This window comes from Panthera tigris, chromosome E2 (assembly GCF_018350195.1).
Source record: "Panthera tigris isolate Pti1 chromosome E2, P.tigris_Pti1_mat1.1, whole genome shotgun sequence".
NCBI lineage: Eukaryota > Metazoa > Chordata > Mammalia > Carnivora > Felidae > Panthera > Panthera tigris.
Genome location: NC_056674.1, coordinates 2358245 through 2385119, shown reverse-complemented (window position 1 = coordinate 2385119; position 26875 = coordinate 2358245). Strand labels below are relative to the sequence as shown.

Sequence of the window (26875 nt, the reverse complement as noted above, 5' to 3'; positions counted from 1 at the left end):
TCCCTTCCGCCCCGCTCCCTGGCTCCGCCCCGCTCCCTGGCTCCGCCCCGCTCCCCGGCTCCGCCCCGCTCCCCGGCTCCGCCCCGCTCCCCGGCTCCGCCCCGCTCCCCGGCTCCGCCCCGCTCCCCGGCTCCGCCCCGCTCCCCGGCTCCGCCCCGCTCCCCGGCTCCGCCCCGCTCCCCGGCTCCGCCCCGCTCCCCGCCCCCGCCCCGCTCCCCGGCTCCGCCCCGCTCCCCGGCCCCGCCCCGCTCCCCGGCCCCGCCCACCGCTCAACCTCACACCTCCCATCTTAGGCGCATGCGCCCACTGCCTTCCCTCGGCGCATGACGTCACCACGCAAGGGGCGGGCGGCGAGCCAGAGGTATTACCATGGCGACCGCGGCCCGCTCTGCGATGCCCGCTGTGAGGGCAGAGCCCCCTGCAACCGACCCCAAGGCTCGCGAACGGGTCGGCACTGTGGTAGGACCTGGCAAGCTGGGCCAGGGAAAGGAGGCGGGGACTCCTGCGTCGGAGACCTTTCTCACTCCCAGGCACCTCCTGTTTCTCTGCCCTTTTGAGTCTACGACACCCAGAAGTTTCTGGGCCTCGCTTTCCTAGGCCGTCAGTCTGATGGTTGCCCTGGAGACAGCCAGACGCCGGAAGCTTGACGCATAAGGCGGGGCCAGGCTGAAAGGAGGATTCCGACTGGCAGAGATGCCACACCGCAGGCTTTGAACGACAGGTCGGGGGCGCACATGCGCGTTGAGTTGGCCGCGCGCATTCGCGGTCCGTGGTGTCCTGGGGTCCGCGAGCCTCGGTTGCCTGGGCAGTGTCGCGGGTCGCGCTGGTGGAGGGACGCCGAGTCTGCGCAGGCGGGGCGCTCCGGCCCTCGATCAGGAGTCCAGAAGTGCCGGCTCCAAAGAAGTGCCTCCGGAGGTGAGTGCGTCCCCCGGTTACCCCCGGGTTTCCGAATGCAATGCCCAAGCTCCTAGTAACAGCCCCCACTCACCGACATGTGACGTCATAGCTCCCATCGAGGGGAAGAGGGCAAATTTGAAGGTGTCGTAGATTCTGAGTCGCCCACTTGTACCCTCACCCCCCACCCCCTCTGCGACGGGGAGTTTGGGTTGGGACCCTTTCGTCCTCTGTAGGCCTCAGTTTCCCCTTTTGTGAAGTGATCTTTGGAGTTACTCCGTTTCCCCCAAATTGAGGGGGATGATAGAATTTGATTCTCTAATGGAACCTTAGGACAGTGCCCCGCACACCGTGACCTCTCAAGTGTTAGTGTCTGATTGTCATCGTCGTCATCTTTGGTTTGGGGATTTGGACAAGTCCCTCGCCTACTCGGGAGTCTCGGTGTGTTGATTTGAGAAATGGGCGTAGTGGGTTTTGTGAACGTTAATCTTGCTTCTCAGCACACAGCCAATGACTGTCTAACCGGTGGGATGCTACGGGGTTTGGTGGTAGGACCCTGTAATTCCAGAAATCTGCCCTTGTCACGTCCACTGCTGCACGACCCTGGTCAGTTCTCGTCCTTGAGGAGCTCTGAGTTTCCTCAAGTGGAAAATTATGGGGACGGACTTCTAATTCTCACTCTGGTCCAAGCACTGGCCCTAACTTTGCTTGGGCAAGCTGTCCTGTCCATCTTCGCGTCATCTGTAAAATAACCAGGGGGAGCTCAGTTGACTTGGAGGTCACTTTGAATTACAGTCAGAAGGTCTGGTGTCCCTCTCCTCACCCCACCTTACCCTCCCTTTGTATCCAACATCTTATTCTTAGTCTCAGATATGCCTTCATTGCCTTTTTTTTAATGTTTATTTATTTTTTTATAACTTTTATTTTTTTTAAATATATGAAATTTATTGTCAAATTGGTTTCCATACAACACCCAGTGCTCATCCCAAAAGGTGCCCTCCTCAATACCCATCACCCACCCTCCCCTCCCTCCCACCCCCAGCAGCCCTCAGTTTGTTCTCAGTTTTTAACAGTCTCTTATGCTTTGGCTCTCTCCCACTCTAACCTCTTTTTTTCCCTTCCCCTCCCCCATGGGTTTCTGTTAAGTTTCTCAGGATCCACATAAGAGTGAAACCATATGGTATCTGTCTTTCTCTGTATGGCTTATTTCACTTAGCATCACACTCTCCAGTTCCATCCACGTTGCTACAAAGGGCCATATTTCATTCTTTCTCATTGCCACGTAGTATTCCATTGTGTATATAAACCACAATTTCTTTATCCATTCATCAGTTGATGGACATTTAGGCTCTTTCCATAATTTGGCTATTGTTGAGAGTGCTGCTATAAACATTGGGGTACAAGTGCCCCTATGCATCAGCACTCCTGTATCCCTTGGGTAAATTCCTAGCAGTGCTACTGCTGGGTCATAGGGTAGGTCTATTTTTAATTTTTTGAGGAACCTCCACACTGTTTTCCAGAGTGGCTGCACCATAATGTTTATTTATTTTTGAGAGAGAGACAGAGACAGAGCGTGATTGGGGGAGGGTCAGAGAGAGGGAAACACAGAATCTGAAGCAGGCTCCAGGCTCTGAGCTGTCAGCACAGAGCCTGTCGTGGGGCTTGAACTCACGAACCATGAGATCACGACCTGAGCTGATGTCAGATGCTTAACCGACTGAGCCACCCAGGCGCCCCTAATGTTTATCTATTCTTGAGAAAGACACACAGAGTGTGAGTGGGTCTGGGACAGTGACAGAGGGAGACACAGAATCCAAAGCAGGCTCCAGGCTCTGAGCCGTCAGCACAGAGCCCGACACCAGGATCGAACCCACATACCTCCAGATCATTACCTGAGACGAAGTCTGATGCTCAACCGACTGAACCAACCAGACGCTCCAGTTTTTTTTTTTTAATTGTCTAGCAAAATTGGGCTAAGTCATGTTTCCCTTGCCATGTCTCTGAAATCAGGGTTTAACTAGGTCAGTGCCCCTCATGACCTCTGGAGGCCCAAATCCTGTGGTCAGGAAGTTATTTTTTCATTTCTCTTTCAGGCTTTCTCAGTGAAGAGGTAAGTTTATCTGTAGCAGCTTAACGCTTACCAATCCCTTTTATCAGGTTATATCTGTTTTCATTGTATTTACTGTTAAGACCATCTTTATGGCAGGTGGTACTGGTTTTCCATTTGGGGCAGTATATGAAGTTTCATCTTAAAAATGAACTTAGGGGGCGCCTGGGTGGCTCGGTCGGTTGGGCGTCCGACTTCAGCTCAGGTCATGATCTCACGGTCCGTGGGTTCGAGCCCCGCGTCGGGCTTTGTGCTGACTGCTCAGAGCCTGGAGCCTGTTTCGGATTCTGTGTCTCCCTCTCTCTGTGACCCTCCCCCGTTCATGCTCTGTCTCTCTCTGTCTCAAAAATAAATAAACGTTAAAAAAAAATTAAAAAAAAAATGAACTTAGTACACAGGGACACCTAGGTGGCTCAGTGGGTTAAGCATCCAGCTTTAGCTCAGGTCATGATCTTGTGGTTTGTGAGTTCACACTTGATCTTAGCCAAAAGGCCGAGAAGCGATTGTGGTTTGTGAGTTCAAGTCCCGTGTCTGGCTCTGTGCTGACATCTCAGAGCCTGGAGCCTGCTTCGGATTTTGTGTCTCCCTCTCTCTCTTCCCCTCCCCCTCTCTCCTCTGTCTCTCTCTCTCAAAAAAAAAAAAAAAGTTAAAAAGATTTTTAAAAAGATTTTAAAAACAGTACAGGGTGACTGGCTGGCTCAGTTGGTGGAGCGTGTGACTCTTGTTCTTGGGGTTGTGAGTTTGAGCCCCATGTTGGGTGTAGAGAGCACTTAAAAATAAAATCTTCAGGGCGCCTGGGTGGCTCAGTCGGTTAAGCATCCGACTTCGGCTCAGGTCATGATCTCACGGTTCGTGAGTTTGAGCCCCGCGTCGGGCTCTGTGCTGACAGCTCAGAGCCTGGAGCCTGCTTCACATTCTGTGTCTCCCTCTCTCTCTGCCCCTTCCCTGCTCATGCTGTGTCTCTGTCTCAAAAATAAATAAACATGAAAAAAAAAATTTTTTTTTTAATAAAAAAAAATCTTCAAAAAACCCACAACTTTGTACATTCATTGGTTCTCAGTCTTGGTTTTACATCAGAGCCATTTGGGAGCTGTTAAAGAACATAATATTGTGCGGGGCGTCTGGGTGGCTCAGTTGGTTATGTGTCCAACTTCAGTTTAGGTCATGATCTCACAGTTCATGAGTTCGAGCCCCGCATCAGGCTCCATGCTGGCAGTGCAGGGCCTGTTTGTGATTCTGTCTCTCCCTCTCTCTGTCTCTCCTGCACATGCACACTGTGTATGTGTCTCTCTCTCTCTCTGTCTCAAAATAATAAATAAATTTTAAAAAATAATACTGTGCTCAGATCCACCTCTGGAGATGAGTTCAAATTGTGGTGGTTGTGACCCAGTGCATTGTGTTTTAAAACTCCTCAGAAGATTCTAACGTATTAGGTTGGAGAAACACTGACCAGGTCATCTATAAAGGTCTGTTGTGCTCTGTCATTAATGTTTTCATTCCTAAGTCCTAAAGAGGTCTTTGCCTACTTTGCCTTCCTTCATTCAGTAACTAACCCCTTCATCTAAATAATTGTGAAGGTGTTCCTTGCAAGGCTCCCCAAAAGGTGCCAGTTTGGCATGTGGACTATTTTGAGTTGAAGGCAGTCAAGATCCTGCAGGCTCAGGAGAAACTTACCCCTCCCTTAACTGCCTAGAAGAATCTAAATTGGGGGTCTTTCCAGAATAAGCGTTATTACCAGAGATAAATATTACCTGAGTGACCCATCTGTATGGCAGGGCAAACATCTACTTACCAAACATCTGTTCTCATTGCCCTGCTCCCCTTTGAAGCCCCAGCCCCCGATCCCACTCCTTAGCTCAGGATGGCATGGGTACCTCATCTTACCTTTCTGTCTTGAAACCTCTCTCTTTTATGTATGTGGGGATCCCGTGTGTTCAAAGTTAAATTTGTTTTTCTCCTATTAATGTATCTCATGTCAGTTTAATTCTTAGACCAGCCAGAAAAGCCTTTGAAGGGTAAAGGAAATTTTGTCTTCCCCAACATATTTTTTATAATAAAACTGTAACTGTAAGTATGGTGCTTTCCTGAGTTCTGGGAGCCCACTAGCCCCATACGAGTGGGACCCTCTGAATTTGTAGCCAACTTGTGCAGAAGCCAGGAGCCCTGATGTGGGGCCGTGTTGTGCCTTCAACCTATGACCCCCAACCCCAAATAGTCTAATTCCCTCTAATGCTATTATGATTTATCCCCACCCCCTATTAGGTCTGATCTAGAATTAGGCTGGTAGTGTTCCAACTACAGCACTCCTGTGGAGGGTGGGCTGGGGAAGGTATTGAAAGAGCCTGTTGTTACCCACCCCTCCCCCCCCCTCACTTAGGCAAGAAGTCATTTGATAATGGTTGGGCTGCCTTTTTTTTTTTTTTTTTTTTTTTTTGAGAGAGGATGCAAGCAGGGGAGGGGCAGAGAGAGGGGACAGGGGATCTGAAGCAGGCTGTTCGCCGACAGCAGAGAGCCCCAAGTGTGGCTTGAACTCACAGACCACCAGATCATTACCTGAGCCAAAGTCAGATGCTCAACCAACAGAGCTACTCATGTACCCCAGTAATAGCTGGGCTGCTTAAAAAAAACAAACTGACCAGTGATCTGGACCATGCTCCTGCTTTATTAATGCTGATGTGAGCTGCCATTTGGAGTGTTTCTCATAGACCAAACAAAATACTGAGACCTGGACCTCACTCCACTCCCAGGCGGAACCTCCCCTGTAGGTTCTTTGGCTGGTCTAATAACTAAATTGATATAAGACAGATTAACAGGAGGAAAACAAAAGTTTAATAACATACACACCTCCTGTGCACACGGGAGAGACCCAGGGAAACAGTAACTGCGAAATGGTAGAAGCCATTGCCTTCAATACCATCTTCAACTGAAGAAAAAAGATTTTCCTGGGCGTTAGTTACGGGAGGGCACCAGGGAAAGCACAGTAAGCAAGAGTGGCTTGTAGTGCAGACTGAAGTCCAGCCTTTCCCATTGGTCCAGGGTTTCCTAGAGATTAAAAAGGGGTAGCCTCGGGCGCCTGGGTGGCTCAGTCGGTTAAGCGGCCGACTTCAGCTCAGGTCACTATCTCGCGGTCCGTGAGTTCGAGCCCCGCGTCAGGCTCTGGGCTGATGGCTCAGAGCCTGGAGCCTGCTTCCGATTCTGTGCCTCCCTCTCTCTCTGCCCCTCCCCCGTTCATGCTCTGTCTCTCTCTGTCTCAAAAATAAAGGTTAAAAAAAATTTTAAAAAAAGGGGGTAGCCTCTACTCTGTTTTTAGAGCTTGTCTTGTGTCTGCCGTGTCAAGGAGGCACATCTTGAAGTGGCGTCGTTTACCCCCTTCTGTGCTGTCTTTCCCCTCCTGCCGCTTGATCTGATGCATCCTGTTGTGAGTCCACACAGTGCTTGCCGACCTGCCTCAGGATCTTGGCTCTGTAGCTACCTGGCTACGGAGGTGATGGCGAGCAGTCCTCCTGTTCAGGATGGTGGGTTATGTCACCTCCCGGGATTATCACAGAGTAAACAGGCTAATAACTACAGCTCTTAAAAACAGTGCCCGCCACACGAGTCCAATAACCGTTGGTGGTGGTTTCAGTTGTTTTTCTTCTGATAGTAAATGTGAAGTGGCTGGCGCCTAATTGCTTACCAAGATGACACATAGTATCTGTTTAATACAATTCATATTGCTAATAGTAGCTGCCATGTACTGAATATTCACTATGTGCTAAAGTGGGTAAAGCACTTACGTTACCGCACCTTCGCCGTAGCCCCAAGAATGTAGTTTAGTCTCGACAATCCCCGTTTCATCAACAAGAAAATCCAGCCCAGAGCGGGCTGTCCCACTTGGGCAGGGCCACAAAACAAGTGTATAGCCTGCTCGTCCGCTGAATGTCAGAACCTCCCGTGAGCCTTGCTGTTTTCTACCTCCGATGTTACAGTGATTACATAGCGATATACATGTGTGATTTATAATAACAAATAATTTATTTGGTCTTCATCCCCATTTCTGGCACAGATCTCCTAAAACCTTGGAATTTCCTTGGAATTGAGTGATGAAGGTGCCTTGAACATGTTCATGAGGTGACTTTCTGAAAGCACGTAGGGATGGGACTGGTTGCCAAGAGAACTGACCAAGTCCTGGAGGGTTGGAACTTCCAGCCCCCACCCCCCTGATCTCTGGGCGGGGAGAGGAGTTGGTGGTTGGATCAAACACCAATGGCCGGTGATTTAATTGATCATGCCTATGTAATGGAGCCGCCCTAAAACCCCAAAAGCATGGGGTTCTGAAAGCTTTCAGGTTGGTGAACATGTGGAGATGTGGGAGAGACCCAGACACCCTTTCTCCGTACCTGATCCTGAGCATCCCTTACATCTGGCTGTTCTCAAGTTCTGTGCTTTTATCATAAACCACTAATCTAGTGAGTAAAATGTTTCTCTGGATTCTGTGAACTGCTCTAGCAAATTAATTGAACCTGAGGAGGGCGTCGTGGGAACCTCTGATTGACAGCCGGTTGGCCAGAAGCACAGGAGACAACCTGGATTGGTGTATGAAGGTTGGGGGGCCAGTCTTGTAGGACTGAGTCCTTCACTGTGGGATGTCACGCTATTTCTGGTAAGGTGTTAGAATTGGGTTGAATTGGGGGCGCCTGGGCGGCTCAATTGGTTGGGCGTCTGACTTCGGCTCAGGTCATGATCTCGTGGTCTGAGTTTGAGCCCCACATCGGGCTCTATGCTGACAGCTCAGAGCCTGGAGCCTGCTTCAAATTCTATGTCTCTCTCTCTCTCTCTCGGCCCCTCCCTTGCTCACGCGTTGTGTCTCTCTCCCTCTCTCTCAAAAATAGATAAACATTAAAAGGAATTTTTTAAAAAAGAGTTGAAATTGTAGGACCCCCAGCTGGTGTCAGAGAACTGCTTGTGGTGGCAAGTGGGGAAAAAACCCAAAAGGCATTACAATTGGTGTTAATTGGAACATGTAACCCCATTCTAGATTCCTGGGGCCCCATTCCCCCGAGAAAGATCCCTTCTTTCTTTTGACTCTAACAAGACCTTGACAGAATAGCCAAGGGTCTGCACAGCACCCTTATAACATTTCCTTTACCTCACGCAGTTTGGAATCACGTGGGGGGCTCCATCCCAGACACTGGGCTTCATTTGGCCCCAGGTGGTGCTGCTCCAATTTTTTTAAAGAAATCGTATTTGTGTGACTAGATGGAGGTGTTAGCTAACAGTGGTGTTAACCATTTTGCAGTATAATTGTATCCAGTCAACACACTGTGCACCTTAAACTTACACAGTATCATGTGTCAGTGATAATCAAGCTGGAAAGAAGAAAGAGTTCCTCAGGTGCTCAGTCCAGATTGGGAACCACAGGGGTAGAGATTCTTCTACCCCAAGAAGAATTTCCTCGTTCGTTCCTTCACCTCAGAGTCCTTTGGGGTGAGGTGGTGTGGGCAGAGGTTGGGCAGACAAACGAATGGGCAGCCGTGAGTGTGAAAAGCTCTGAGATGAGGAAAAGTATAGGATCCTGAGGGACCACAAGCTAATAAATGCTTCCTCCACCTAAGCTGGGAGAGGGGAGGCAGAGTGGGGGTTACCCCAGGGAGGATTTCTGGGAGGAAGTGCAATGCAATCTAAAGGAAGGGAGAGATTGGATGAAAGTGGGCATAAAGGGGATACATCACTCTGCCCGTGTTCCATTAACACCGGCTGTGAGGGAGGCTAAGAAGGGTAGCCTTGACTCAGGGTGGCTGTGGCTGTGGACCAGCTCAATGTCAGGGTTCCTTCACTGTTGGGAGCAACCAGCAGAACTGACGGTCAGATGCATCTGGTAATAATAACCAAGCAACTGTGGTAATAATATAGCAACTAAGTGCCATTTGCCAAGCACACACTGTGCAGCAGAAGTTAGGCTGAACGCTTGACACCCAGTATGGCCTTGAACCCTTCTGGCCACCCAGAGAGATGCTTTGTCCGGTCTTATAAATGGGGCCTCTCTCTGAGCCTCATTCCCCCCCCCCCCCCGCCACCATATAGGAGGCACAACTCCCTATGTACACTTGTGAGGATTTCAGGAAGTCACATCTGATGCTCCCAGCACACAGTAGGAGCTCAGCAGATGGTAGTTGCTTTTCCTAAAGCTATCGAGTGCCATCTAGTGGTTGAGCAGCACACAGCCATGGTGCCACCTGGTGGCCACATCCCGCAATTGCTCAGCCGGGCTGAGGGGTGTTGCTTGCACGCAGGCGTTCTCAAACTCGGCTCCCCGTGCGGGGCAGGCAAATGCTGCAAGCGAGGGGTGCTGGCAGGGTGTGAGACATAGAGAGCGATGGGGATAGTTGTGGACGGAATCCATCCCACATCTCCAGCAGAGTGCTGCTATGTGGAGATGCAGACTTACCTAGAATTCCCCTAAACTGTGATTTTTTTTCACCCCAAGGAACGCCAATTCATGTGGAAAGCGTCTCTATTTTTAGAGACGGGCACTGATAGAAATTGTTTTGCAAACACTGTGTTGGCCAGACACATCCGGAGTCTGACTATAGCCCATGACCCATCATTTTTGTGACATCTAGTTATATGGTCATGTATGACTTTTAAAATAAATCTTAACCTCACCCCCATTTTTGGTGATTGTGGTGGTTAATTTTATGTGTCAACTCGACTGGATCATGGGCTGCTCAGATACTTGGTTAAAGATGATTTCTGAGGGGCTCTTGACTGGCTCAGCACTGGAGTATGTGACTCTTGGTCTCGGGGTTGTGACTTCAAGCCCCACGTTGGGTGGAGATTACTTAAAAATAAACTCTGGAAAAAAAAAAAAGGTGATTTCTGTGCGTCTGTGAGGGTGTTTGCGGAAGATGTTAGCATTTGAATCAGTAGACTGAGTAAAGCCAAAGACCCTGCCTTCGTGGTTGCCATTACCCAATCCACTGTGGGCCTGAATAAAACAAAAAAGGCTGAGGAAGGGGCAAATTCTGTCTCAGGCTGACCCCTTGGTGTGGAATTTACAACACTGGCTTTCATGGGTCTCCAGCGAGCAGATGGCAAGCTGTGGGTCTTCTTAGACCCCATAAACACATGAGCCGATTGGTCCTAAGAAGCACTGTGTGTTGTATGTAAGCAATGAATCACGGGAATCTACTCCCAAAACCAAGAGCACACTGTATGTTAGCCAATTTGACAATAAATTATATTTTAAAAAAAGAAAAAAAAGAAATCTCTTTATATATATCCTATTGGTCTGTTTCTCCAGAGAATCTTAAGTTGTAGTGGTTATTTATTAATTGCCTATTATGTGCCCCATGCTTTACCTGCATTATTGTCGTATAATTTTCCCTGCAACTTAAAGGATAGTGATTATTAGCTCAATTTTAAAATCATCAATTTATAATAGGAACCTTTATTTAGCTCTGAGCACATGTTAGAGATTTTGCTAAGTGCAATATATTGATGACTTCATTGAGTTTCTATACCAAGTCCTTAAGGTGGATTCTGTTGTTTTCCACATTTTGCAAAGGAGGAGACAGGCACAGAGAAGTTGAATGCCCCCCTCCCTATTTTTATAGGTGGTGTTTTGACTTTTTTTTAAATTTTATTTTATGTTTGAACATGTAAAATGTCCACATGGTTCAAAAGTCACAATTTTTTTTATTTTTTTAAGTAATCCTTCCACCCAACGTGGGGCTCTAACTCACAACCCCGAGATCTAGGGTCACGTGCTCCACTGAGTCAGCCAAGCACCCCAGTTGACACTCATTTATACCTTCCTAATTTTACTTAAGAATTCATTCTGGAAATATTCTTTAACAGGTGCCAAGTTTATCAAATCCTTTCTGTGTGTGTGTGTGTGTGTGTGTGTGTGTGTGTGCGCGTGTATGTGTGTGTCTACATCCTGGTCAACAGTGATTACAGACTTGTAGTTTTTGGCATTGTCATGAGGAGTACTCCATGGTGGTTTAAATTTATTTTTGATTTCTAATCAAACTTAGCAGCTTTTTACTAATCATTGATGATTCAGGTTTTGCTTCTGTAAATTGCCTGTCTGTATTTCATTTTTTCATTTTTCATTTTCATTTCTTTTTTTTTTCAAATAAGTCATTTTTTTTTATTGATTTTGGGGGGTATTTTGTATAATCAGGTTACAATTTCTCTGCAACAAACAGGCTATGTATGATGGGGTCATCCATCCATCCAATCCATCCAACCCGTCCATCCCAAGTTAACATATACTCTAATAATGATTTTGGGAATAGAATTTAGTGATTCATCACTTACATATGACACCCAGTGCTCATCCCAACAAGTGCACTCCTTAATGCCCCTCACCCTTTTAGCCCTTCCCTGCACCCAATACCCTGTCAGCAACCCTCACTTTGCTCTCTTTATTTAAGAGTCTCTTATAGTTTGTCTCCCTCTCTGTTTTTATATTATATTTGCTTCCCTTCCCTTGTGTTCATCTGTTTTGTATCTTAACGTCCTCGTATGAGTGAAGTCATATGATATTTGTCTTTCTCTGACTAATTTCGCTTAGCATAATACCCTCTAGTTCCAACCATGTAGTTGAAAATGGCAGGATTTCATTCTTTTTGATCGCCGAGCAGTATTCCATTATATATATACATATATACACACATATATACATACATACCACAGCTTCTTTATCCACTCATTAGTCAATGGATATTTGGGCTCTTTCCATACTTTGGCTATTGTCAATAGTGCTGCTATAAACATTAGGGTGCATGTGCCCCTTCGAATCAGCACTCTTGTATCCCTTGGGTAAATACCTAGTAGTGCAATTGCTGGGTCATAGGGTAGTTCTAGTATTAATTTTTTGAGGAACCTTCATTCCAGAGTGGCTGTACCAGCTTGCATTCCCACCAGCAATGCAAAAGAGATCCTCTTTGTCCGCATCCTCGCCAACATCTGTTTTGCCTGAGTTGTTAATGTTAGCCATTCTGACAGGTGTGAGGTGGTATCTCATTGTGGTTTTGATTTGCATTTCCCTCATGATGAGTGATGGTGAGCATTTTTTCATGTGTCTGTTAGCCATTTGGATGTCTTCTTTGGAAAAGTGTCTATTCATGTCTTTTGCCGATTTCTTCACTGGATTATTTGTTTTTTGGGTGTTGAGTTTGATAAGTTCTTTATAGATTTTAATATTGACTCTTTATCTGAAATGTCGTTTGCAAATATCTTCTCCCATTCTGTCGGTTGCCTTTTAGTTTTGCTGATTGTTTCCTTCGCTGTGCAGAAGCTTTTTATTTTAATGAGGTCCCAGTAGTTCATTTTTGCTTTTGTTTCCCTTGCCTCCGGAGACATGTCAAGTAATAAGTTGTTGCGGCCGAGGTCAAAGAGGTTGTTGCTTGTTTTCTCCTTTAGAATTTTGATGGCTTCCTGTTTTACATTTAGGTCTTTCATCCATTTTGAGCTTATTTTTGTGTATGGTGTAAGAAAGTGGTCCAGGTTAATTTTTTCTGTGTGTCGCTGTCCAGTTTTCCCAGCACCACTTGCTGAAGAGACTGTCTTTATTCCATTGGATATTCTTTCCTGCTTTGTCAAAGATTAGTTGGTCATACGTTTATGGATCCATTTCTGGGTTCTCTATTCTGTTCCATTGATCTAAGTATCTGTTTTTGTGCCAGTGCCGTACTATCTTGATGATTACAGCTTTGTAATGCAGCTTGAAGTCTGGAATTTTGATGCCTCCAGCTTTCGTTTTCTTTTTCAGGATTGCTTTGGCTATTCGGGGTCTTTTCTGGTTCCATACAAATTTTAGGAGTGTTTGTTCTAGCTCTGTGAAGAATTATGGTGTTATTTTGATAAGGATTGCATTGAATATGTAGATTGCTTTGGGTAGTATCGACATTTTAACAATATTTGTTCTTCCAATCCACGAGCATGGAATATTTTTCCATTTTTTGGTGTTCTCTTCAATTTCTTTCATAAGCTTTCTATAGTTTTCAGTGTATAGATTTTTCACCTCTTTGGTTAAGTTTATTCCTTGGTATTTATGGTTTTTAACGCAATTGCAAATGGGATTGATTCCTTGATTTCTCTTTCTGTTTCTTCATTATTGGTGTATAGAAATGCAACCGATTTCTTTACATTGATTTTATATCCTGCAACTTTGCTGATTTCATAGATCAGTTCTAGCACGTTTTTTTGGTGGTCTTTTGGGTTTTCCACATAGAGTACCATGTCATCGGTGAAGAATGAAAGTTTGACCTCCATCTGGACGATTTGGATGCCTTTTATTTCTTTGTGTTGTCTGAGAGCTGAGGCTAGGGCTTCCAACATTACGTTGAATAACAGAGGTGAGAGTGAGAGTGGACATCCTTGTCATGTTCCTGACCTTAGGGGGAAAGCTCTCAGTTTTTCCCCATTGAGGATGATATTAGCAGTAGGTCTTTCATATGTGGCCTTTATGATCTTGAAGTATGATCCTTCTATCCGTACTTTCCTGAGGGTTTTTATCAAGAAAGGATGCTGTGTTTTGTCAAATGCTTTCTCTGCATCTATTGAGAGGATCATGTGGTTCTTATCCTTTCTTTTATTAATGTGATGTAACACATTGAGTGATTTGTGGATATTGAACCAGTCCTGCATCCTAGGAATAAATCCTACTGATTGTGATGAATAATTCTCTTAATATATTGTTGGATCTAGTTTGCTATTATCTTGTTGAGAATTTTTACATCCATGTTCATCAGGGAAATTGGTCTGTAGTTCTCCTTTTTAGTGGGGTCTTTGTCTGGTTTTGTAATAAAGGTAATGTTGGCTTCATAGAATGAGTTTGGAAGTTTTCCATTTCTATTTTTTGGAACAGCTTCAAAAGAATAGGTGTTAACTCTTCTTTAAATGTTTGGTAGAATTCCCCTGGAAAGGCATCCAGCCCTGGACTCTTGTTTGTTGAGAGATTTTTGATTACTGATTCAACTTCCTTACTAGTTATGGATCTGTTCAAATGTTCTATTTCTTCGTGTTTCAGTTTTGGTAGTTTATATGTTTCTAGGAATTTGTCCATTTCTTCCAGATTGCCCAATTTGTTGGCATATAATTGCTCATAATATTCTCATATTATTGTTTGTATTTTTGCGGTATTGGTTGTAATCTCTCCTTTTTCATTTTTGATTTTATTTATTTGGGTCCTTTTTCTTTTTGATCAATCTGGCTAGGGGTTTATCAGTTTTGTTCATTCTTTCAAAGAACTAGCTCCTGGCTTCATTGATCTGTTCTTGTTTTTCGATTTCGGTATCATTGATTTCTGCTCTAATCTTTATTATTTCTTTCTTTTTTCCTACTGGTCTGGGCTTTGTTTGTTCTTTTTCCAGCTCTTTTAGGTGTTAAGTTAGGCTGTGTATTTGAGACCTTTTTTCCTTCTTTAGGAAGGCCTGAAGCATTATACTTCCCTCTTATGACCACCTTCATTGTGTCCCAGAAGTTTTGTTCTGTCGTGTTTTCATTTTCATTGGTTTCCATGTACTTTTTAATTTTTTTTTTAACGTTTATTTATTTTTGAGACAGAGAGAGACAGAGCATGAACGGGGGAGGGTCAGAGAGAGGGAGACACAGAATCTGAAACAGGCTCCAGGCTCTGAGCTGTCAGCACAGAGCCCGACGCGGGGCTCGAACTCACGGACCGCGAGATCATGACCTGAGCTGAAGTCGGCCGCTCAACCGACTGAGCCACCCAGGCGCCCCAATCCATGTACTTTTTAATTTCCTCTTTAATTTCTCGGTTAACCCATTCATTCTTTAGTAGGATGTTCTTTAATCTCCAAGTATTCATGGTCTTTCCAGTTTTTTTCTTGTGGTTGATTTCGAGTTTCATAGCATTGTGGTCTGAAAATGTGCATGATATGATCTTGATACTTTTGTACTTGTTGAGAGCTTATTTGTGACCTACTATCTGATCTCTTCTGGAGAATGTTCCATGTGCACTTGAGAAGAATGTGTATTCTGCTGCTTTAGGATGAAATGTTCTGAATATATCTGTTCAGTCCATCTGGTCCAGTGTGTCATTCAAAGCCATTGTTTCCTTGTTGATTTTCTGCTTAGATGATATGTCCATTGTTGTAAGTGGGGTGTTGAAGTCCTCTACTATTGTATTATTATCAGTGAGTTTCTTTATGTTTGTGGTTAATTGATTTATATATTTGGGTCCTATCACATTGGGGGCATAAATATTTATAATTCTTAGATCTTCTTGGTGGATAGACCCCTTAATTACAATATAATCCCCTTATTCATCTCTTGTTACAGTCTTTGTTTTAAAATCTAGTTTGTCTGATATAAGTATGGCTACTCCAGCTTTCTTTTGATGACCATTAGAATAATAGATAGTTCTCCATACCATTACTTTCAATCTGCCGGTTTCTTTAGGTCTAAAATGAGTGTCTTATAAGCAGCATATAGATGGGTCTTGTTTTCAAAATGGGTCATTGTGATACCTATGACTTTTGATTGGAGTGTTTATTCCATTCACGTTTAGAGTGAGTACTGAAAGGTATGAATTTAGTGCCATTGTGTTGCCTGTTGAGTTGGTGTTTCTGGCAGTGTTCTCTGGTCCTTTCTAGTCTTTGTTGCTTTGTTTTTTGTTTTGTTTTGTTTTGTCTTTTCTCCACTCAAGGGTTCCCCTTAGAATTTATTGCAGAGCTGGTTTAGTGGTCATGAACTCCCTTTAGTTTTTGTCTGGGAAACTCTTTATCCCTCCTTCTATCCTGAATGACAGCCTTGCTGGATAAAGGATTCTTGGCTGCACTTTTTCCAATTCAACACATTGAATATATCCTGCCATTCCTTTCTGGCCTGCCAGTTTTCTGTGGATAGGTCTGCTATGAACCTTGATCTGCTTCCCTTAGAGGTTAAGGACTTTTCTCCTGTGCAGCTTTCATTTTTTCCTTGTCTGTGTATTTTGTGAATTTGACTATAATATGCCTTGGTGATGGTTGGTTTTGTGGAATCTAATGGGAGTTCTCTGTGCTTCTTGAATTTTGATGTCTCTGTCCTTCCCCAGATTAGGAAAGTTTTCTGCTATAATTTGCTCACATAAACTTTCTGCCCCCTTTTCTCTCTTTTTGTCTTCTGGAACTTCTATAATTTGGATGTTATTCCTTTCTAATAAGTGACTGAGTTCTCTAAGTCTTGTATTGTGATCTTTTGCCTTTGTTTCCCTCTTTTTTCTGCTTCATTATTTTCCATAATTTTATCTCCTAAATCACTGATTTTATGCTCTACTTCATCCATCCTTGCTGTCGTGATTGCATCTTGGTTATAGCATTTTGAATTTCGTCCTGACTAGATTTTATTTCTTTTCTCTCCGCAGAAAGGGATTCTATGCTTTTTCAACCCCAGTTAGTATTGTTATTATCATGGTTTTAAATTCTAGTTCAGACATCTTGCTCATATCTGTGTTGATTAAGTCCCTGGCTGTCATTTCTTCCTGTTCTTTCTTTGGGGTGAATTCCTTCATATTGTCATTTTGTTAATTATTTTTTTACATTTTATTTATTTTGAGAGAGAGAGAGACAGAACACAAGTGGAGGCAGGACAGAGAGAGAGGGAGACACAGAATCCAAAGTAGGCTCCAGGCTCTGAGCTGTCAGCACAGAGCCCAATGCGGGGGCTCAAACCCACAGACTGAGATCATGACCTGAGCTGAAGTCGGATGCCCAGCCAACTGAGCCACCAAGGTGTCCCTTGTCATTTTGAAGAAAGAAAAAAATATTAATAAAATAAATTTAAAAAATTAAAAACAAAACAAAAAATTGAATAAAGGAAGCTAGATCTTAGGTGTGTTTTGAAAGAAGCTTATTGAAAGAAGCTCAATATGATAGAGGAAAAAGGGAAAGAGAAGAAAAAAAGTTAAGTAAATTTTTAAAATTAAAAAAATTTATATAATAAAATAGAATAAAATGAAGTAAAATGAAATAGAATAAAAAATTTGAAAAATAAAAAATAATGTAAGAAAAACAAAAACAAAAATAAAAATTTATCTTTCTGTATCCAAGAATGAGGAAGAAAAAAAAGGGGGAAAAAGAAAAAAAAAAGGAAAAAAATAATTTAAGCAAAAACAAGCAAAGAAAACGAATAAACGAGCCAGCAAACAGAATGAAACTTGAATGACGTTACATCTGTAGTCCATACTCTAAGTGGGTGGAGTGACTTTGGTGGTCTTCTAGGGGATGTGCTTGGAGGGCGCAGTTGGGTGGGGGGTCGGGGGGTGGGGGTTGGTGTAATGGCCCCATTTTCCACTAGGTGGCGCTGCTTGGCTTACTGGGGTGGATCAATGTGATGCACATGCGGGCGGGGGGAGGGAGAGGTGGAAATGACTTCACCCAACTCCCTAGTCTCCAGCACAGGAACTTGGTTCATTCACCACCCCATGATCAAGCTCCCTACCTTTGTCTCAGGCGTCCATTCACTTCCTGCCTCTACCCTGTCAGTGTCCAAGCTCTGCCTGTTAGGTGGCACCTCCCTCCAGAGTTTTATCTTAGATGGGGTTGTGTTTGAAAACCCCCGCAGACCCCTGTGGCTTGGACCCGTGCCAGCCCTCTGGGGGAGGGTCTTACAGATCAATGGCCAGGTGCCAGCTTGCCCCAGAAAATGTTCATGCAATCACATAGCAGCAGAGGTTCAGAGATTAAGTCAAATCATAACACACAGCTGGCACCAGTTGTCACTGCACTCTGGTGTGTTTGTCCCAATACCAACAAATGCGGCTGCTCTCCAGGGTCTTCTGGGACCTTTGCCTGTGATGAGGCCAGGCTGTATGGCTTCTACCAAATGCACTACAAGTGGGGGAACCATTTCTCCCTGTGTGGCACACAGATCCCTCAGACCCCACTGCCTGCTCCTGGTGATTTGTCCTATTTCCTTGCCAGAGCACTGCCAGGCACTGAAATCTGGAACTTCAGACTCTGTGCTCCACTGTTTATAGAATGCTGGTGGCATCGAAACCCTCTCCTTTCTTCTCCTCAATGGTTTTGGGGAACAGATTTCTTGTTCAGTCCCCTCTGAGTGTTTTCACTCTTTCTGTCTCTTTCTCTCCAGCTGCTTTCAGGGGAGTGCTTTTCTTGCACAATCCCCAATGCGCCACACTCTCCCCTTTCTCTTTCTCTGTCTTCTCTCTGCAAAAACAGTTTCCTACCCTCCACGGTTTTTCTTTCCCCCATTTCACCTCTCTGCACCGCGGACGGCCAAGTTCTGTGCCTCCGGTTATGCAGATTGTTGTGTTAATCCTAAGATCAGTTTCCTAGGTGTTCAAAATGGCTTGGTGCTGATCTAGCTGCATTTCAGGGACAAGACAAGCTCAGGGCCTCCATCCTGCTCCACCATCTTAACCCGATCCTGATGGGGTCCTTTTTTTTCTGGTTTCTTGGGCCTTTTCTTTAAAGACCAAAGGGTGTTCTTTTGGATGAGGGAGGATCACACAGCACTTGGGGACAAAGATACAGCCAAGTGGCCTGGCGCTGGAGGCCACGATGGAGGAGATCCCCACAGCCAGAGTGGCCTTGCACTGGGCGCCGTGGCGACTTGGGAGGAGGGCCACCCAGACACTGCTGGACACCAGCATACTGAAGGTGAGGAACTTGACTTCACCAAAGGTGTCAGGCAGGTTTCTTTCCCAGAAAGCAATAGCAGGGGTCCCAGGATCAAGAAGCCCAGGTAACAGGGCAGAAGGTGGACACAGTAGGAGGCGGCATCAGAGCCCTCATTACACTGGATGGTGATGTGGCCAAGTGAAGACTGAGGGTCCTTGTCCAGGAAGGGGGAGATACCCCCAGGCCGACCCCAAGAGGACCCCTTGGACGAGGAGCAGAGGAGTGAGCTGTGCAAGGACCCGCTCACCTCTGGACCCTGCTTGTTGACCCTGACTACAGTGATGGTCTTGACTGAGATGGGGGACAGGGCCACCATGAACCCAGCTGCAGATGTGGTCTGTCGGATGGATGAGGCAGGTGGCAGCAGTGGGGCAGCTGAGGAAGAGCAAGGGGCAGAGGAAGCAGAGCATGGGGGAGACAGGAGGGCATTGCTGAGGGTCCGCTTGTTGGCTTTGACCAGGGGGGTTTCAATGCCTCACAAACACCACCAAGGTCAGAACGGAGAGGGCAGTTAAGGACAGTGTGAGACATGCTGGAGTCAGGCTGGGAAAGTCTCCGTTTTGGGAAGGCAGTGGTCCCCTTTCTTATTTGGATAATGACCCTTGGGCAGAGCCTGCACTGTTTGTGTCTCGAAGGAACAAACAGATTGTCGCTCTCTCCAAGACGGGGCATTGCGCATTTGATACGATGCCGATAGCCAGCCCTCTCACCCCCACCACCCAGGTTTGATGGTTTTTCTCTTTTGTAGACTGTTCTTTTTATTCTTTTGTAGAGAGAGAGAAAGAGAAAGCACAAGCGGGAGCCTGCTTAAGATTCTCTCTCTGTCTAGGGGCGCCTGGGTGGCTCATTTCGTTAAGCTCAGGTCATGATCTCATGGTCTGTGAGTTCGAGCCCCGTGTGGGGCTCTGAGCTGACTAGCTCAGAGCCTGGAGTCTGCTTCGGATTCTGTGTCTCCCCCCTCTCTGCCCCTACCCCACTCATGCTCTGTCTCTGTCTCTCAATAATAAATAAATGTTAAAAAAATTTTAAAAATAAATAAACATTAAATAATTTTTAAAAAGATTCTGTCTCCCTCTGCCCCTCCCCGACTTGCACGCATGCTGCCCCCCTCTCTCAAATAACGCTTTTTAATATTTTATTTTTATGGATTATTCTTTTTTAAATTTATAATAAAATTGACATTTCTTTGCATCAAGAAGGATGCAGGGTACAACAGTTAGGGAGGAGTGAAAGAAAACATGGATACCAGGGAGAGCATGTAATAAAACCTCTTGAATGCTTGGACACCAATGTAATAGATCCCCTAGATTTCCCAGTACCCTTTGTCTTTTCTCTTTTGTTCAAAGGGTGTCATTTGCAGCAGGACATGCTGTGGTGGTTAAATATCTCATCTCTGAGTTAAAATTCAAATCCCACTAATAACCCTTCTGAGAAAGCTGCTCAATTGGAACGTGCTTCCGTTTCTATGACAACCACCCACACCACTGTGCCTTCGTCCCACCTTTTACCATGCTGGATGGACATACTTTAAAATCAACAATGTATCTCCATTCTTGGTTGGCTTGCCCCATTTATCTGGCACTGAACACAGCTAGGTTAAATAGGAAGAGAGAATATCCTTCCGTAGCATTTGTTGAAATACGTTACGTCACTGAGTAATTCAGAAGGCCAGACAGTTGTTTCTGGTGTCTACTTGTACATCTTTCTTTTTAAAAGCTGTGTTTAAATCCAACCTGAAGCATGGAAACACCATAGGTACAGACCTCTATCTTTTTTTTTATTTTTAATTTTTTAATTTTTTATTTTTTTAACGTTTATTTTTGAGAGAGACAGAGAGACAGAGACAAGTGGGGGAGGGGAAGAGAGAGAGGGAGACACAGAATCCGAAGCAGGCTCCAAGCTCTGAGCTGTCAGCACAGAGCCCCATGCGGGGCTTGAACCCATGAACTGTGAGATCATGACCTGAGCTGAAGTCGGATGCTTAACCGACTGAGCCACCCAGGCGCCCCTTTATTTTTTCATTTTTATTTTCAACATTTTTTTAACTTTATTTTTGAGAGAGAGAGAGCGCGCGAGCACATGTGCACAAGCAGGGGAGAGGCAGAGAGAGAGGGACAGAAGATCCAAAGCAGACTCTGCACTGAGAGCAGCAAGCCCCATGCGGGGCTTGAACTCATGAACTGCGAGATCATGACCTAAGCCAAAGTTGGACCCTCAACCAGCTGAGCCACCCAGGCGCCCCAGACAGACCTCTGTCTGACAGCCACACATAAAAGAATGGAAAGTCCAATAAGGCTTTCTTCTGAGAATACTCCGTGCACTTTTTCTATTCTCCTCTCCTGGCTGGTACAGGGGGGTGGGACTCACAGCTTCTGAAATCCCCAGGCAAGAATGAAGGCACAATTCCTCGCTACCACAGATTCCTCAAAATGAGAATTTCTTAGAAAAATTCCAGGAGAATCAGAGTTCCTTCTTAAGTGGATGCTACTATTGTGGTTGTTTTGGTTGTGGTAGCGATGTATAAATAATGTCTCTGAGACAAGATTTGACTGTCATCCGAGAATCTGAAAGGTTGGTTTGGTACATGATGACCACAGGGTATGAGACCTTAATACAATTTCTTTTTTTTTTTTTTAATTTTTTTTTAACGTTTATTTATTTTTGAGATAGAGAGAGACAGAGCATGAATGGGGGAGGGTCAGAGAGAGAGGGAGACACAGAATCTGAAACAGGCTCCAGGCTCTGCGCTGTCAGCACAGAGTCCGACACGGGTCTCGAACTCACGGACCGCGAGATCATGACCTGAGCCGAAGTCAGATGCTTAACCGACTGAGCCACCCAGGCGCCCCAACAATTTCTGATGTTTTACTATGTGATAAGAAAACTGCCAATGATAACAGGAAATTGAAGAAGAGAAGAAGGATGAAGAAGAGGAAGAGGGTAAGAGTCAAGACAATAATACCACGTTAGGACTTAGTCTGTTTTCACCCTTCACATCTATTCTTCAGTCCTTCCCCCAACTTACAAGGAGAAGACTATGGTTTTCTTTATTTTGTAGTTTAGGATAAGGAGGCTCAAAAAGAATTTGACTTTGTATAAATAAGTAAGTCCATGATGCTTGTAATAGGGATGTAATTAAGCATAATGATGGGGGTTTCAGGACTACTCACCTGAGGAATTTTGTAAAGCCCCAGATGTTTTGCCATGGGACTAGAAAGAGCTGAACTTGTTGTTCCAACCACTGCAGCCAGAGGGGGGCTGCCCCAACACCTGTAGTTAGGAGTGCAGCCCTTGTAACCTGAGTGCAGATTCACTACCTTTTGAAGGGCCAGGGACACCTGGAGTCCCAAAGGGAGACACCCAGGGTGAGGTTGGGAAGCAGATTGGCATCTCTGTTGATCTCCTCAATGGCCAGCGCAAAGCATCCAGCCCCTTCAAATGTTGTCTCCAAAAATCTGAACAGGAACATCAAGAACTAGTCAGGAATCCATTAGAATAATAAATTCAGTATAGTTGCAGGATACAAAATCAATATACAAAAATCAGTTATTTCTATACGCTAATACTGAACTATCAAAAAGAGAAGTTAAGAAAACCATCCTATTTACAATAGCATCAAAAAGAATAATATATCTAGGAATAAATTTCACCAAGGAGATGAAAGGTCTGTATGCTGAAAACTATAAGACACTGATATAAGACATTGAAGACAGGGACCCCTGGCCAGCTCAGTCAGTGGAGCATGTGACTCTTGATCTTGGGGTTGTAAGTTCAAACCCCATGTTGGGTGTAGAGATTGCTTAAAAATAAAATCTTAAAAAAAAAGATACAATTTTATTCTTGGGAATTTCTGGGGCTTTCTGTGTCTTTCAATAGTATTGTTAATACCTTGGTTCTCAATGATGATATAACCTTTTGTCTTTTTATTTTTATTTTTATTTTTTACTCCATAGATTTTTTTCTTAAACTTTTATGCTTACTTGGAATCTAATTATGGTTTCCTTTTCACCTTATTGGTCTGATGAGTCTTGGACTAGCATCCATTATATTATATTTGTGTATTACCCATAAAGATAAATAGCATAGTTGGGAGAACTGACCCTCCACTCTCTTTTGTTCTGATAGCTAAATAAGTGGTCATCTAGCTGTCCAGTGGCCATTTAGCCTTTTGTAAAACTTGCTACTATTCACCTGTGGTTTTTATAGTACCCTCTACTTCTCTCTTACCTATAAAAATTCACGGAACATCAGAGTGGATAAATCCACACATACAGTGTACTTACTACAACATTCACACACAGTTCATTGTTGACTCCTGTTTGATTGTACAGTTCTACTCACAGCACAACTTTGCTATCGTTGTGCTGTGAGCGGGACACAACATAACAAAGGTTGCAAGTAACCTTCGTTCATTTTAGGAACTGTCTGAAAGGTCCATCTCTTTGACAGAAATCATTATACAACAGTTTAGAGGTCAAGAGTCTTTGAACTCCTTACCTCAGATGACTGACTTTGTCATCACTTTGTCTCATCATTCCAAAATCATTGTACCATGCATGATTCCTACTCAATCCTTAGGAAAACTCTGCATTGAAATTTCCACTTAAACCACCTTCAAATCACAAAAGAAAAGGTCCCAACTTGCCCCCTTCACGCAGAGGCTAGGAGACATCATTGAGGCAGTGCTCTGTCATGCTGGGATTGGAGGGAGCTTGGCTTTATCTCATGGATGGGTTGTCTTGCTGATATCTGGGGATGCTATTTGACAGATGTGAGGAGGGTGAACATACATGCAGGTAGGTTGGAGCAAGATTAGTAAATGAGAGAGAGAACGGGAAAATAAAAGCATGCTCCTGCTTAATCAGCAAGCATTCAGAGACAGAGTGTGATTGGTTTTCTTCCATTATGTCCAAAATGTCATTTAGAACAACTCTATTTGGTGGAATCAGAACACTAACAAAAGAGTAAAGTAGTGTTTACTGGTCCTATTCCTTTAGGATCATAGGAGATTATTCATGATATTTTAGGGCAGCTTTTCAAAACCCAATAGACATTTTAATTAATTTATTTATTTATATTTATTATTTTATTTTAGAGAGAGAGTGTGTGAGTGAGGGTGAAGGGCAGAGGGAGAGAGAGAATCTTAAGCAGTCTCCGTGCTCAGCATGGAGCCCAACACGGGGCTCGATCCCATGACCCTGGGATCATGACCTGAACCAAAATCAAGAGTGGAACGCTCAACTGATTGAGCCACCCAGGTGTCCCTGGACATTTTTAAATTCAATAAAGGCAGTCCAGAGGCTGAGTTGAGTTTCTGATAGCCTCAGATATCTAGAGAAAGAATTGGAATCCAGGTCCCAGACAAGGAGGGAGCTGGAGTCACCTTTCTTGGTCCCCAGGAGCCAGGGAAACCAGAAGAGGACAGACCTTTGCAGTCACTTCCTCAATCCCCCAAATTAGTGACGAGGCCTCAGGCTGTCAGAATCTCAGGTACAGACTTTTTCAAAGATGATTATCATTGCTTTTTGTGATATTTACAAGTAATTTCGCAACACTGAGAAAATGTTTATTATTCATTGTGACATAGAGATCATGAGCTGTTAGTACTGTAAAGCTCATTTGTTGGATGATTATATAAATTTGTATTTCTCGGGCACCTGGGTGGCTCAGTCAGTTAAGCGTCTGTCTCTTGATTTCGGCTCAGGTCATAATCTCAAGGTTTGTAAGTTCAAGCCCTGCATCAGGCTTTGTGCTGACAGCATAGAGCCTGCTTGGGATTCTCTTCTTTCTTTCTGCCCTTCCCCTGCTCGTGCACTCTCTCTCAAAATAAATAAATAAATTAAAAAAAATTGTTTTGTATTTCGCAGAGGAGTATATTCTTGTAGACACAATGCAAAGTCACATTGTCCCAATTACTCAGCAAGAACATCTTTAAAAAAATTTTTTTTTAATGTTTATTTATTTTTGAGAGAGACAGAGACAGAGTGTAAACGGGAGGGGCAGAGAAAGGGGAAGACACAGAATCTGAATAGGCTCCAGGATCTGAGCTGTCAGCACAGAACCCAACGCGGGGCTCAAATCCACAAAGCGTGAGATCATGAGCCGAAGTCAGACACTTAACCAACTGAGCCACCCAGGCACCTCAGGGCAAGAATGTCTTTGAGGAAGACAATGATATGACAAAACCGAGCAAGGAAATGGGATGTTTCCATGGGTGGAGGACTGCTCTGAGGACCAGGCACAGGGACAGGCACTACACACATTATGTCATTTCTCCTTAATCTTTATAACCAATACTGTATGATCTCATATGAGAGTGAACCAAACAGAAACAAGCAATGAGACTGTTTCGCCCAATGTCACATCACTGGAGGGTGGGGGTGTTGAGGAAAGCATTCCTCATGACTCTGATGCATCACAAAGGGTTTCAGAGGGCTAAGGGCTTGTTACAGGGCTGGCTCAGTGGGAGGAGGGTCCCACTCTTGAGCTCAGGGTCATGAGTTCGAGCCCCATGTTGGGTATAGAGATTACTTAAATAAAACTAAAAAAAAAAAATAAAGGTTTATCACAGGCCTAGCACAGGAATTACCATGGAGGATCCTTAAAACTGACTTCACAAATGAGGTGTGCCCACTCTAAAATCCCCTTCTGCCCACCTCTGTGAAGTCCCATAATCCCCCAGGTCACCTTCTCTCTGGAATCTCATACATTGATTTTTCAAAATCTTCCCATGTTGATGCATTGTCAACAATTGTCTGTAGGGCAGAGCATGACAGCACTTTCCAGCATTAAGGCTATGAGCTCATTTAGTCTTTAAAACTTAATGTGTATTAACTTGTTTACCTTATCCCAACCCAGTGAGGAAGATGTTATCGTTACCCATAGTTTGTGAATGAAAAATCACAGGCATTGTCCTTACTAATTGCTAGAGCCACTATATCAACAAGTCAGACGTGGGATTTGAATGCAGTCTACAGACAAAGCCTGCGTTCCTGACCAATGTGCTACCGCCTGACCCCTAACAGGTAAGCCTTGGTCCTTCACACAGACCCTAGCATGTAGACAGTCACCAAAAAAGTGTTGAGTGAATATATAAGCACAGATTGGCCCCAATCCCAGTAGACTTTTTGGGATGACAGTCAGCAGATGTGATTTCCCATTGCAAACACAGGCAGGCTCCTCCGTTGCCCTTCATCATAGTGTGTGGGGTGCACCTCTAGAGAACCCAAACTACTCCTAGCTCGTAGGACTTCTCCATGGTTCGAATACATGTTTGCCACAATCTCAGTTCATCCACCATGGTGTGCTCACTTCCAGAACACTGGGTGCATGTTACTCAGAGCGGCATCACTGACCTATGAGGTGTTGGATGCACATTTAAAAAAAAATTTTTTTTTTTAATTTACATCCAAATGAGTTAGCATATAGTGCAACAATGATTTCAGGAGTAGATTCCTTAGTGCCCCTTAACTATTTAGCCCATCCCCCCTCCCACAACACCTCCAGCAACCCTCTGTTCTCCATATTTAGGAGTCTCTTATGTTTTGTCCCCCTCCCGGTTTTTATGTTATTTTTATATTATTTATGTTCGTCTGTTTTGTCTCTTAAAGTCCTCATATGAGTGAAGTCATAGGATATTTGCCTTTCTCTGACTAATTTCACTTAGCTTAATACCCTCATGTTCCATCCACATAGTTGGAAATGGCAAGATTTCACTCTTTTTGATTGCCAAGTAATACTCCATTGTATATATATACACCACATCTTCTTTATCCATTCATCCGTTGATGAACATTTGGGCTCTTTCCATACTTTGGCTGTTGTCGATAGTGCTGCTATAAACATCGGGGTGCATGTGTCCCTTCGAAACAGCACACCTGTATCCCTTGGATAAGTACCTAGTAGTGCAGTTGCTGGGTTGTAGGACAGTTGTATTTTTGGCTTTTTGAGGAACCTCCATACTGTTTTCCAGAGTGGCTGCACCAGTTTACATTCCCACTAACAATGCAAAAGAGATCCTCTTTGTCCGCATCCTTGCCAACATGTTTTGCCTGAGTTGTTAATGTTAGCCACATTATGTTACCCACATCTGTGTTGGTGTTAATGTTACCCACATCTGACAGGTGTGAGGTGGTATCTCATTGTGGTTTTGATTTGTATTTCCCTGATGATGAGTGATGTTGAACATTTTTTCATGTGTCTGTTAGCCATCTGGATGTCTTCTTCGGAGAAGTGTCTA

At 44.4% G+C, this 26875-nt stretch overlaps 1 protein-coding gene across 3 annotated transcripts in view; it reads left to right on the top strand.

The window, feature by feature from the left end:
- The first annotated feature begins 423 nt into the window (after positions 1-423).
- LOC102954817 (zinc finger protein 582) overlaps positions 424-26875 on the top strand; it is a 122607-nt gene continuing 96155 nt past the window's right edge. For all 3 annotated transcript variants that reach the window (XM_042970659.1, XM_042970654.1, XM_042970655.1), the window contains exon 1: positions 424-915. In XM_042970659.1, coding sequence (XP_042826593.1) covers positions 735-915 — 181 coding nt within the window. In that variant the 5' untranslated portion in view covers positions 424-734. The remainder of the gene's footprint in view (positions 916-26875) is intronic.